Below are 14,012 nucleotides of genomic sequence, written 5' to 3'. Positions count from 1 at the left end.
GCCCGGCGGGAATCGGCCTTCCGGAGCCACGCTGGCCAGGGCACCTCAGGGGGTCGCACGAGGGCTGAGGGGGCCCGGCTCTGGCCCCTGGCCCTGGGCAGCGGGGTCTTCCCCCGAGGAACGGGGAAGAGGTCGGGCTCCCCGTCGACCGGCAGGCATCTCGGCCGGCTCGGCACCTCCTCCGGGCCCGCTCGGGGCTCCGACGGAGCATCCTCGCCTAGCCGTGACCGCGGGCCAGCTTGGCCTCCGTGGGTCCGGAGGCTCGGGACGACCGCGGCTCTGCGCGGCGGACGGGGGCGGCTCCGCCCGCGGGCACCCCGACCGGCAGGACGGCCGTGCCAGGGGAGCCCACCCGCTTCGTCTCCACGGACTGCGATCCCTCAGTGAGCTCCTGCGTTTACCGGTTTGGAACAGAAAGCTTTATTTACAAAAGTAAAGGCGTTTTAAAATTCACTTCTCCGTACCGGTCGGGCGGGATGACGACGGCCACAGAGAGTTCCCCGGAACATTTCCAACGACCCCCGATTTTACGACGCGCCGGGCTCTGACCACGCCCAGGCGTATCTTCCGTAACTCACTCATAAACCCCCGGGGCTCGGATGCTCGGTGACTTTCCGTGCAGGGCGCCCGGTGCCCCTCGTCCGTCCGGGGCGGTCAGCGAACCATGGACTGCGGCGCTCCGAGAAGCAGAGGGGCCAACCGCAGCAACGCGCAGACGGGCATTTTCAGCTGCTTGAATTTCAGGAGCAGTTCCGAGAAGCCGGTGCTCCCTAGGGAAACGGACCGCAGGGTGAGAGGTGCGGAAGGATTCCTTTACCTTTAAACCTCACCAACAGAAGGGCTTAAAGTGTTCCGTGGAAACGGCTCGACATCAACAGTGGCGATAACCGTGGTGCCCGTTAAGGTCTAACGACGTGTCCCCGGCACCGTATCGCGCGCTGGGGCGGATATAAGCGAATCGGGTCGGACGCGGTCCCCGTCCCACGCGGGGCTCGCGGTCTCGATCCCCGTTTTACAGATCAGGTGACTGAGGAAGTGAAGTGACTTGCCCAAGGTCACACAGCAGACAGGCGGTGGAGCCGGGATTAGAACCCATGACCTGTGAGCGTGGTGGGGGCAGGGAATGTTCCTCTTCTGCTGTCGCGCTGTCCTCTCCCGAGTACTCGGTACAGCGCTGTGCCCGCAGTAAGCGCTCAATAAACAGGATCGATCGGCAGCCCAAAATAATAGGAACGCTTTTCGAAAATGTTGAAAACGGGGTGGCGTCACCTACCTTCAAGGCAGGATGGGCCACATATATGACAGCCTAAAATGCCGGGAGGTTTTCATTCGTTCATTCAGCTCACTGTGGGCAGGGAATCTTTCTGTTTCTTCTTCTATGGTACTCCCCCAATGCTTAGTACAGTGCTCTGCACACAGTACGTGCTCAATAAATACGAATGAATGAATTCAGCAGTGAGCCTCCCAAGAGCTTACCAGTCTGTAAGCTCGCTCTGGGCAGGGAATGTGTCCGTTTACTGTTCTAGTGCACTCTCCCAAGTGCTCGGTACAGCGCTCCGCACACGGACAGCGCTCAATAAATACGACTAAGCTCCGCACCGACCAGCTCAAGCCCAGCGTCCGACACCCGCGGACGGCCCGGCGCAACTCGCCAACCCGCCACTTCGGCCGGGAGCAGCCGGGTACCAAGAGGGAGGCGCTACCGGCCCAGGCCGCAGTAAGTCCATCAATCCTATTTACCGTGCGCTTACCCTGTGCGGAGCACTGTACTAAGCGCTTGGGAGAGTACAAGAGAACGATAAGCAGATGTAGTCCCTTCCCACAGTGCCACCGTCTGGACACATCAGTTCTTGGGAAGCAGCGTGCGTGGCTCAGTGGAAAGAGCCCGGGCTTGGGAGTCCGAGGTCACGGGTTCGAATGCCGGCTCCGCCACTCGTCGGCCGCGTGGCTGCGGGCAAGTCACTTTATTGCTATCGTTCCCGTCTGTCCGTCTCCCCCGATTAGACCGTAAGCCCGTCAAAGGGCAGGGACTGTCTCTATCTGTTGCCGACTTGTTCATCCCAAGCGCTTAGTACATTGTTCTGCACGTAGGAAGCGCTCAATAAATACTACTGAATGAATGTACTTCACTTCTCTGGGCCTAAGTTCCCTCACCTGTAAAATGGGGATTAACTGTGAGCCTCACGTGGGCCAACTTGATTCCCCTGTATCTACCTCGGCGCTTAGAACAGTGCTCTGCACATAGTAAGCGCTTAACAAATACCAGCATTATTATTACCGTCTTACCGCCGCTAAAATTTGCCTTCATCCTCCCCATAAAAATAATAATTGTGGAACCTGTTAAGCGCTCGCCATCCAAACGGCTAATGATCCAAGCGCTTATCCCAGTCTGGCTCGCCTACCGTACCCGCCTCCTCGCCGGCCTCCCCGCCCCACATCTCTCCCCAACTCCGGTTCAAACTTCACTCTGCCACCCGGATGGGTCTTCTAAAGAGCCGTTCAGTCCGCGTCTCCCGACTCCTCAGGATCCTCCGGGGCGGCCCCTCCACCTCCACGTCAAACAGAAACTCGCCGTCGACTTTAAAGCACTCCATCGGCTCGCCCCCTTCCCACTTCTTACTACAGCCCAGCCCACGCGGTCCGCTCCTCCAAAGCCGACTCACTCACTGTGCCTCGATCTCGTCTCCCTCAGCCCCGAGTCCTCGTCCACGTCCCCCTTCTGGCCTGGAACTCCCTCCCCCTTCGTATTCTGCAGACCGCCGACTCTCCCAACCTTCAAAGCCTTATCAGAATCTCCTCGGGGAGATGTGACACGGCCCACGTTTCCTCTACTCCCTCTGCTTTCTGAGTCACCCTTCCACTTTTTTTTTTTAATGGTTTTTATCCGGCTGGACCTCGCTTTCTTTATTCACCCCCTTAGCCCCACCGCACTCGTGTGCGGATCCACGGTGCGTTCATTTTCACGTCTGTCCCGCCTCTGGCCTCGGAGCTCGTCGTGGGCAGGGAATGCGTCAACCAATTTCCGTTGCATTGGACTCTCCCAAGGGCTCAGGAGAGTGCACTGCACACAGAAGAACTCACCAAATGTCGCCGACTGACTTGACTCTCAGATAGCAATAGAAAGCACATGCAAGATCAGTGCTCCATTTACCAGATGCCATCTCGTCGCAGCTTATTTAGCAAAAGAGTACTTCGAGCAACAGAATCTGCCAAAATGCGCCATCAGAAAGCAGCGGGGCCAAGTGGAAAGAGCGCAGGCCTGGGTTCTGATCACAACTCTGCCATGCATCTGCTTGCGACCTTGGACAGGTCCCTTAACTTGTCTGTGCCTCAGTCTCCTCATCTGCAAAATGGGGATTCAACACCTGTTCTCCCTCCTACAGTAGACTGTGAAGTCCCACTTGGGACCAAATTATCTTGTACCTACCCCAGCGCTTAGCACAGTGCTCGACACACGAGAAGCTCTTACAAATCACAACTATTTTTATCGTGATTAAATGATGGGCCGAGGTCATCTGTTACACTCTCATACTGTCCTCTCCCAAGCACCTGGTACTGTGCTCTGCGGAAAGCGCTTCATAAATACGACTGATTGGTTGAAGATTCCATTTTCTTTTATAGCCCCCTGAGAGTCACGATAACAAGAAACTAGCCCTCCTATTCCCTCATCCCAAAAGAGTCAATCAAATTTATTGAGCACTTACTGTGTAATTATATATATATAATTATATATATAATATATAATAGTATATATATAATAGACACATTCCCTGCCCACACAAGCTTTACGATTTAGCGGGGGGACAGACATTAATATATAAAGGAATAAATCAATTTAGGAGAGCACAAGAGAACAATAAACAGACACGTTCCCCGCCCGCAGACTAGATGGGGAGACAGGCATTAATAGAAATAAACGGACAAATGAAAGAAAGCTGGTTCAACTTGCAAACGGAGGAAGGGCACAGGAGAAGTCGCCCAGCCCGGGCACCACCCTGGCTCCCGAGAGGTACTCACCTTCTAACCCGCCGACCGACAGCTGCGCTGGAGTCGGGACCGAGTGGTAAATCAGGAAACACGCCAACATGTTCAGCTGCGACTCCTCAGTCGGCTGGCCGCTCAGATAAGAGTGCAGAGCCACGTCCCCTCCCGCTGTGGTGAGGAAAATAATAATAATTTTGATATTTGTTAAGCGCTTGCTATGGGCAGAGCACTGGGTTAAGCGCCGGGATAGATACGGGGCGATCAGGTCGTCCCACGTGGGGCTCACGGTCTTAACCCCCATTTGACAGATGAGGGAACTGAGGCCCAGAGAAGTGAAGTGACTTGCCCACAGTCACACAGCTGACCCACGACCTCTGACTCCCAAGCCCGGGCTCTTTCCACGGAGCTACGTCGCTTCTCTGTTAGAACGTTATCGAGAATGCGAGAGCCCCGGGCCTGGAGGTCGCAAGGACCCGCGTTCCAATCCCAGCTCCGCCCCTCGTCTGCTGCGTGACCGTGGGCAGGTCGCTTCACTTTTCTGGGCCTCGGTTTCCTCGCCTGGAGAACGGGGATCGAAACCGTGAGCCCCATGTGGGACAGGGACCGTGTCCAACCTGATCCCCTCGTATCTATCCCCGTGCCCGGCCCGCGGTACGTGTTTAACAAAGGCCACAGAGAAAGAGAAAGGCTCGGGGGACACCCTCAAGGAGGAGAGGATCCCTTGGGCTCAGGTGGAGGGGGACGGAGCTGGTAGGTCCGGCGTCCCGATCGCTGTGTTTCAACTGAAACCGTTCCTTCCCCTCTCTCCCCCTCGCCCGGCATCATCCCGCCCGCCCCGGCAAGGCCATCGTATACACCCGGAGCGACAAAAGGAACTTCTCTAACTTAGAAAACACATTCAAGGACAATCTCGGCCAGGCCAACGCAGACTAAAAAGGAACCAAGACAAAACCTGACTGTAAAAGCTGCCGCGGTGAACGTTCATTCCCTGGGGGCGGCTGAACGAAGGCCTTGAACGCTGCCTGGGGCAAGCGCGTTTTGGGAAGGAGTTTCCCGGTGGGAGGGAGACGAGACGCCGGGTCGGGCAACCTCGACGGTAGGGGTGGGGGCCCGTGCCAGCTGCTACGGATTTGGGAGACCCCCTTGAGAACCGGTAGCGGGGGGAGGAGGGGGGGGTCCCCTCCCTGCCAACCCCACAGAAGATCCAGCCCCTTCTTCCCTCAGAAAACAAGGCAGGCTTTCATTTGTCTCGCCCCATGCCCCTCCGGTTCACAACTCCTCCTCCTCCTCTCCACTTCCGTGCCCTCGAACGTGCTCCAGAAGAAGGTTCCAGGACCCCTTCGGTTTCATGCCGGTCTCACTAGGTGCCTCCCTCCTTCTGGAGAACTGAGAGGCAGCGTGGGAAGAGCACGGGCCTAGGAGTCGGAGGACCTGGGTTCTAGTCCTGGCTCCGCCCCTTGTCTGCCGTGGGACCTTAGGAGAGTCATTTCACTTCCCTGGGCCTCGGTGCCCTCATCTGCAAAATGGGGAGGAAGCCCGTGAGCCCCTTGTGGGACGGGGACCGCGTCCAACCCGATTAGCTTGTGTTAGTGCTCGGGGCTTAGTACAGTGCCCGGCCATTAGTAAGTGGTTAACAAATACCATTAAAAATAATAATAGTAGTAATAGTAGTAATAGTAATATTACTAATTAGTAATTACTAACTACTATTAGAGAAGCAGCGTGGCTCGGCGGAAGGGGCCCGGGCTTTGGGGAGTCAGAGGTCATGGGTTCGACTCCCAGCTCTGCCACTTGTCGGCTGTGTGACTGTGGGCGAGTCACTTCACTTCTCTGGGCCTCGGTTCCCTCATCTGGAAAATGGGGATGAAGACCGTGAGCCCCACGTGGGACGACCTGATTCCCTTGCGTCTACCCCAGCGCTTAGAACGGTGCTCTGCACGTAGTGAGCGCTGAACAAATACCGACGTTATTAATAGCAGTAGTAGCAATAATAACGATAATAAATACCATTAAAAATGTACTCTCTCCTCCTCCCTCCGTTTACTCATTCGATCGTACCTACCGAGCGCTTACCGAGGGTCTCTCTCTCTCTCTCCCTTCTCCTCCCCTCCCCCGGCAAGCTTTACTCACCAGGACTGACTTGAGACGTTAGCTCGTTGTGAGCAGCTCTGGTGTACTGTGCTCACCCGAGCGTCGAATACACAGCTCTGCACCCCGTGAGCGCTCAACAAATACCATCCGTCGGCTGCCCACGCTACGGGCTGGGCTTCGGTGCGGATGGCCGCCGGCCTCCCGGCGAAGCGGAGACGAGAGCCAGGTCCCTCACGGGCGCCGAAGAGAAACTAACCTCTTCCAGAAAGGGTCCCGACACTCCTGAGCCGAGTCCGTGTGGCATCCACCCCCCGGGGCAACTACGACGGCCCGGACGGCCCGAAGGGGGAGGACCGAAACCTCGGGGACCCTCGCCACGTCAAGCCGACGGTCGGCTGCCGCCGGGGCCGCCGCCGCGACCGCCTCCGTCGTGGCGGACGCTCCCGGGCGCCCGGCCAGCGCTCGACGAGCGCGGCCGACCGGCTCCGGAGCCGGAGGGAGAACGCTCGGTCGGACAGTCGACCGTTGGCTTTCCCGTCTGCGCCTCCGATTCCTCCTTCGCCGTGCCGTGTTTCCTAGCGGCGGGAGGGGTGGGTTTTTAACCGAACCGTGTTTCGGCCCTCGATTTACATTCGGCGCCTCGGGCGGGCTGGAGCCTTCGGCTTCGAGAGTCACTACCGTTCTGACTGCTAACTGCGTCTGCTCAACCGAGCGCCTCGCCGTCGCACGGCAGAGGCACCAGAGGCTCTGAGGGAACTGAAAGCAATGAAAGGAACAAGAGAGGGAGATTCAAAGCGAAAATAACCTCCCCGACGTCTTTCGCATGCGATCTTTTCGGAACCCCGCCTGCGCCTCACACCTGCCTCCCGGGAGACGCGATGGACTTAGAATCATCGCGGCGCTACTGGCTGAGCGCTCGCCACGCGCCAAGCGCGAAGCGCCGGGGTGCGCGCGAGATCATCGGGGCTCACGGCGTACGTAGGAGGGAGTCGCGTATCGAAACCTCGTTTTACAGATGAGGGAACCGAGGCCCAGAGAAGCGAAGCGGCAGATGAGCGGCGGGGTCGGGGTTAGAACTCGGGTCCTCTGACTCCCAGGCCCCGGTCCAGACGGTAAACTCGGCGCGAGCGGGGAAAGCGTCCGTTTATCGTTCTACTGTACTCTCCCTAGCGCACAGCAGAGCACACAGTGAACGCTCAACAGGTACGGCTGGATGACTGACCGAATGGCGTTCCTTGGCGTCGGGCCACAGTCACCACCCTCTCCCGAGCTACCCTGATGAGCTCCTACCCACCCCAGTGTTCAGCGCGGTGCCCGGCGCACGGTAAATGCCTAGCAAATACCACAGAAAAACGAATAAACCCAAACAGCCCTCTCCCAGCCGGGTGAAGAGGGAGAGGCTCGTAAGAGAAGCGGCGTGACTCAGTGGAAAGGGTTCGGGGTTTCTAATCCCGGCTCTGCCACTCGTCAGCTGTGTGACTTTGGGCGAGTCGCTTCCCTTCTCTGGGCCTCAGTTCCCTCATCTGGAAAACGGGGATGAAGACCGTGAGCCCCACGCGGGACAACCCGATCACCTTGACTCTACCCCAGCGCTTAGAACGGCGCGCGGCACACGGTGAGCACTTAACAGACACCATAATAATAATAATAATAATAATCATCATCATCATCACCTCCCAGGTGCTTGCGAAATAAAGCCGTGAGCGGCGGCCGCCTCGAGGGGCGGGGGGGCTGGCTTACCCTGCAGCCACTGGTCCAGAGCGTTGTCGATCGTGCACTTCATCACGGGCAGGAATTCCGAGTTCATGAAGAGCCCCTGGCTGGGGTTCTTCTGCCGCCTCTCCTGGCGGCTCCGGGAGCCGAAGAACTCCAACACCAACTTGATCTGCCACAGTTCGAAGGTCTCGGACATCTCCCTCCTTTCCAGTCGCCTCACCGCCTTTTCGGAGAAACGATCATCAGGGGGAGAGGGCAAGGCGTGCTCTCCGCAAACGAGCGGCGTCGACGGGGCGGTCTCCGCTTCTCTACCCCACCAGGAGCCGGCACATTCATACGCGCCCAGAGAACCGGGAGCCAACCGGGGGCAGGCTCGGCTCCTCTCGGTGCCTTTTTAGGACATTTTCCCCAGCCTTCACTGGGGGCGAGCTCGGCGCGCTCAGGACTCCGGAGTACATCCCCAACGCAGGCTGGGGGACGTACACCGTTCCCCAAAACAGGCCGGGGCTGCCGCCGACCAGGACCCGGCCACGAAGGACGGTTGGCGGGCTTCGACCGCAGAGAGCCTCGTTGCCACTTTACCTGATCTATCGCTATGTACGCGGGCAGCATCTCCGGGTTCTCTTGAGTGACGCACTCGTAAAGAATGGAAGAAAAGAGATCCAAAATTTCCTGTTTCTGAAGAGAAACGGGTTTTTCGGGACGCGGCCCAGACAAGGGCACCTTTCTGCTTCTCCCATGACCCTCTCCTAATATGATTCTACTCCAACACCACACATTTCCCCAAAATTCATAATCTGAATTTGGTATCTACCATTAGAATCTAGAAACCCATCTTATTCCCGTGGGATTTAAATAAAAGCACGTGCATTTTTAATTTCACTTAAGGATGAAATAAAGACCGCTTCCACCTTCCAATTTAGAGAACTGATTTCAGATCATCAGTTTTCTGCCCTTTGCTGGACCAATTATGTATACAGGAATAAAAACAGCATGGCCTAGCGGAAAGAGCCCGGGCCTGGGAGTCAGAGGATGTGGGTTCTAATCCCGGCTCTGCCACGTGTCTGCTGTGTGACCTCGGGCGAGTCACTTCACTTCCCTGTGCCTCGGTTACCTCCTCTGTAAAATGGGGATGAAGACGGTGAGTCCCAAGTGGGTCAGGAACTGCATCCCTACGCTTAGAACAGTGCTGGGCACGTAGTAAGGGTTTAACAAATACCACAGTTACAGTCGTTATCATGAAAAACAAATAATACCAATGTCCACCCCGGGGCTGTAGGTCTCTCCGTATTTACCTGGCCCATATTCACAGTAGGTTTGCAGAAATATTCAGCAAATGAGAGAAGAGCTGGATCGGAAGTGAAAGCCGAAATTGCTTCTGGCTAAAAGTAAAGGATGAACATGAGAAAACAACTGGCTGTAACTGCACTCTGCGATGGCACTGAATTCCGTATAATGGATCTATCCCGTTTGGGTTTCTGAGAGATCTAAGAGAATCTGGATCTAAAGTAGGTTTCATTTGATATTCCACTCCATGTCCCCACCTATCCTTCCCCCCCCCCGCCGCATCACCAGCGCATGTGAGTCTAAACCTCTCGAGCACTTTGATAGCCGCCCCCGCGGCACTTACGCACACATTCTTCCCCTCTGCCTCTTCCCCTCCCTGTAACTCACTTTAAAGTCTGCCTCCCCCACTAGCTTGTAAGCGCGCTGTGGGCAGAGAACACGTCCACCGACTTTAGTGGAGGATACTTTCCCCAGCACTTAATACACTGCTCTGCACACAGTAAGCGCTCCTGAAATACCCTGACTGCTCTCCCAACCGCTTACTACAGCGCTCTGCACACAGTAAGCACTCAAGAAATACCCTGACTGTTCTCCCAGTGCTTAATCCAGTGCTCTGCACACAATAAGTGCTCAATAAATTGTTACACACTGGTAAAGGCGGCTGTTTGGAAGAGCATTAGCAAATCTACGGTGCACAAGACTCCCCTGGATATGTTAATGAGCAGGAGAAGCAGGGTGGCCTAGTGGACAGAACAAGGGGTCTTGTCTGCTGCGCGACCCTGGGCAAGTCACTTCTCTGGGCCCCTGTTCCCTCACCCGTTAAATGGGGACAGAGACCGAGCCCCGCACGGGACGTAGGCTGTGTCCGATCTGATTGCTCTCTATCTACACCCCAGCGCCTAGAACAGTCCTTCGCACATCGTATTTAACAAACACCACAGTTGTTATTATCAGGTCTGGGCTGCAGTGCTAGAAACTGCTGATCGGCCGAGCGAGTTCTTTTCCCAACCGGCCCCTCCCTGAGCTGCTCTGGCTTCTCTGCCAGTCTGACATCAGGGCAAAACTGAAAGGAACCACATCCGCCCGGGGACGACCGATTAGACGGGGGGCGGCCAGCGAGAAGGGGATTCTCAAAAAGCTTTTCCGCCCGAGTCGACGATTTGCTTCTCACTCTTCAGTGAGCGGAGGCGCCCAGTGGCATCTCCGCCGTTGTGATCTGTTTCTCTTCTCGCGTCTGTGACGACTGTTCCCCCTCTTTCTCCCACCCCAACCGGGTTGGGCCCATCGGCGACTCCGACGACGTTCCTTCTCCCCTTTATCCTCCTCCTCCTTCGTCCCCTCAGTAATGGCACCGGTCATGTCCCGTGGCGACTTTTCTCCCTCTATCCCCATTTCCGGGCAGCCCAGCTCCTCATCCAAGCCCCTCAGGGGCAAGTTCGAATACCCTACCGGCAATCTTCCTCCCTTCCCACTTATGCCAATCAACTCTCACTCCAGGAGAAGAATCCATCCCCCACGCACCCTTGTTCCCAAACGCCTCTTCTTAGCTGGAGAAAACAGACACATTCCCAGCCCACAGTCCAGTGAGCTTGTCGCGGGCACAGAATGTGTCTGTCTGCTGTTGTATTGTACTCTCCCAAGCGCTCGGTACAGTAAAAACAATTTACTCAGTAAAAACAACCGAACGAGAAATAACACAGCCAAATGAAGGACCCCAGGGACCCATTCATTGGTTACCGGACTAGTTCGGGCCCCGAGAGTCACTCCCACGTCTCGGGTCGTGGGAATGATGGCCCGCATCTTTTCCAGGAGGGCTGGAGTTCGCTTGGAAACGCTCCTGGCGAGGTTGGGGAAGGGGCAATCGGGGCTACTACGGACGCCCTCTTCTCAGAAGAAGCGGGCTGAGCGCCGCGGGGCTGGCTTCGTGAGACGGAGGGGAAATGCTTCGCCTCAAGCACCTTCTTCTCCAACCGCCGGCGTCCTCTCCCTCCCCGCGTCCCCTTGCCCCCCAACCACACCCAACCGGCCCCTCTTCCACGTCCGGGCTTCCTCTAGATTGAGCGAGGGAAAGGACCGGGTTGCACCGGCCAGAGACCTCGCTCTGACGGCCGGCGCCGTTCGGCGTTTGTTTCAAATACGTCCTGCATTTAGCGGGGTGCGGGAGGCTCCCGTTAAGCGGAAAAACGCACGCGGAGCAAGTAGAACCTGTTTCTCCCATTTTATCCAACCCGCGGGATGGGATTTGGAAAGGTGGTGACGTCTGAGGGGAAGGAGGCTGGAAGCCAGCTGCCTGCCGCCTGGACAAACCAACCTGGCCTGGGTAAATGGAATAAAAACGGATCACCCCACTAGCCAGGCGTCGCCTGGGCCTGAAAACTAGGCAGCGAGAGCAGGAGCGATCTTAGTGAGGTCTACGTCTACAAGAACCCACCAGCGCTCCTGAGTGTATTTTCCACGGCTGCGGCCGATGCTGACTTTGGGTTTGGGGCCTGCTGGACAGCAGGCTCCCCCCTAGACTGGAAACTCGTTGTGGACAAGGGAATGTGTCTGCTTACTGTAATACTCGCTCAAGCGCTTTGTACAGTGCTCTGCACATAGTAAATGCTCAACGAATCTGACTGAATGAATGCTGACTCTCGGGAGAGCGGAGAAAGTCTGGGGTTTCACCCCGCGGGCCTCTCTTTACGACGGTATGAGAAGGCTCAGTCCCCCGGAGGGCACGGATCTGCTGAACGCACCATCTGCCTGACTGCCGTCTTCCTCGCCAAGGCTTCCGCGAGGAAGCGGCGTGCTCTAATGGATAGAGCCCGGGCCGAGGAGTCGGAGGGATCTGGGTTCTAATCCCGGCTGGGCCTCGTCTGCTGTGGGACCTCGGGCAAGTCACTTCACTTCTCTGGGCCCCGGTGGCCTCATCCGGAAAACGGGGCTTAAGACCGTGAGCCCCCCGTGGGACGGGGACCGCGTCCGACCCGATCAGCTTGTATCTACCCCGGCACTTGGTAGTAGTAAGCACTTTAACAGATACTATTAAGACGACGACGATGATTTTGCGGATAACGGGTTTTTACCTTGAAGGCTCGGGCTTCGGAATTCCTGTGAGTGACGGTTTGGGCTAAGAGGCTTCGCCAGCCCATTGGATCCTCCTTGTACGAGAGCTGCCCGGCCCTGAGTTTAACGTACAGCACTCCGTCCTTGGAGAGGATCGATCTGAAGGACACAACGGTGGAATTCACCAAGGAGTTATACTCTGTCTTCCTGGGGGAAAGCTTAGTCTTGCTTCAGTACCACTCCCTTAAGGCAGACAGGTTAAACAACACAGACCTGGCTCCTAAATAAAGGTCCGTAGAGTCTTCTTTAATATTTTCAAAACGGTGCCACTCCTCACACAACAATAACAACGGTGGTGGTTGTTGAGCGTTTACTCTGCGACAGGTACTGTACTAAAGGCTGGGCAGATCTGCGCTCGACCTGGTTATCTAGTATCTAATAGCGTTAGACCCACAGTGAGCGCTTAAACAAATACCATCCTCATCGGGTAAGACGCAATTCCCATCCTCCTCGGGCTCACGGCCAGCCCGGGGAGGAGGGAGAACAGGTGCCGGAGCCCCATTTTACAGATGAGGAACCTGAGGCCCCCCACCAAATCAAGTGACTTGCCCAAGGTCACATCACGGGCAAGTGACAGAGCCGGATCAGGACCCGGTATTTCTGACTCTCGGGCCCCGGCCCTTCCATGAGGTCACGTTGCTTCTGCAAAGCATCTGATTCCACGGGAAACAAACTTTGAATAACGGGCAACGGGAAAAGAAGAGGCCATCAAAGCTCTGATTCCAATTTATCATCTGCGGCAGAAGAGGAAGAAAGGTGTTGTTCCTCCGGGACTCCTGGCTCACGCGGCTTGGCCTAGCGGGCAGAGCCCGAAGCTGGGAATCAGAGGGACCTGGGTTCCGCCCCTTGTCTGCTGCGTGACCTTGGGCAAGCCACTTCACTTCTCTGGGCCTCAGTTCCCTCATCTCTAAAATGGGGATTAAGACTGTGAACCCCATGCGGGATAGGGACTGTGTCCAATCCGATCACCTTGGTGCCCGGCACCTAGTAGGCGCTTAACGAATACCACAGATATTATTCTCATTAGGCTGTAAACTCGCTGCGGCAGGGAATGCGTCTATCGTATCGTTCTCCTGTACTCTCTTAAGCGCTGAGTCCGGTGCTCGGCACGCAGTAAGCGCTCAGTAAATACAATCGCCCGACAGACCCGTGCGACGCTGAACGGACCGGGCTAAATGCAGCCTTCGCAAGCACCCGTCCGATACACCAGCCCAACTCTAAATCTAACGGGACGGGTAACGTTGAGATTTCGGAAGGTTAAACGGGCTTTGGAAGACGATACATTCACACTCATTTTCAGAATTTCTGAGTTCATATGGCTACGCAGAATTCTACCTGTGGCTTTAGATGGAAAAGATTGATCGGCGCAGGATACGTTCCCCGAAGTCCGGAATTCAACGATACCACGGCTCGACGCTTTTTCCACTGAGCTTACGGCCAAGTTTTTAAAAAACCTCTTTCCAAAAGCATGGCCCAGTGGATGAAGTGCGGGCTCGGGAGTCGAAGGATCTGGGTTCTACTTCCGCCCCTGCCACTCGCCTGCTGGATGACCTCGGGCGAGTCACTTTACTCCCCCGTGCCTCACTTCCCTCAACTACAAAATGGGGACGCGATAACCGCTTCCCCTCCTACACGGACCGCGAGTGCCACGGGGGACCCGATTATCTCGCATCTACCCCAAGCCATACGGGACTGTTACGGAAGGATCCGACTTGGGGGAGATCAAGCCAGGTGAGACTACTTACTTCAAATGGTGGGTCCCCTTGCTCAGGTCGATGAGTAATTCCCAGTAGCGCGGGCCTTTCACTTTAACCTGCCAAGACAAA

At 56.3% G+C, this 14,012-nt stretch overlaps 1 protein-coding gene across 2 annotated transcripts in view; it reads right to left on the bottom strand.

Annotated features, from left to right (window-relative positions):
- Positions 1–396: 396 nt before the first annotated feature.
- Positions 397–14,012, bottom strand: part of ANAPC1 (anaphase promoting complex subunit 1) — a 97,362-nt gene continuing 83,746 nt past the window's right edge. For both annotated transcript variants that reach the window (XM_029061318.1, XM_029061328.1), the window contains 7 exons: positions 13,932–13,999; positions 12,147–12,285; positions 9,087–9,173; positions 8,374–8,469; positions 7,816–8,014; positions 4,018–4,152; positions 397–770 (listed from right to left, as the gene is read on the bottom strand). In XM_029061318.1, the coding sequence (XP_028917151.1) occupies positions 655–770; positions 4,018–4,152; positions 7,816–8,014; positions 8,374–8,469; positions 9,087–9,173; positions 12,147–12,285; positions 13,932–13,999 (840 nt within the window). In that variant the 3' untranslated portion in view covers positions 397–654. The remainder of the gene's footprint in view (positions 771–4,017; positions 4,153–7,815; positions 8,015–8,373; positions 8,470–9,086; positions 9,174–12,146; positions 12,286–13,931; positions 14,000–14,012) is intronic.

The sequence above is a fragment of the Ornithorhynchus anatinus genome, chromosome 1, assembly GCF_004115215.2.
Source record: "Ornithorhynchus anatinus isolate Pmale09 chromosome 1, mOrnAna1.pri.v4, whole genome shotgun sequence".
NCBI classification, from domain to species: domain Eukaryota; kingdom Metazoa; phylum Chordata; class Mammalia; order Monotremata; family Ornithorhynchidae; genus Ornithorhynchus; species Ornithorhynchus anatinus.
This window is presented reverse-complemented; position numbering and strand designations above follow the sequence as displayed.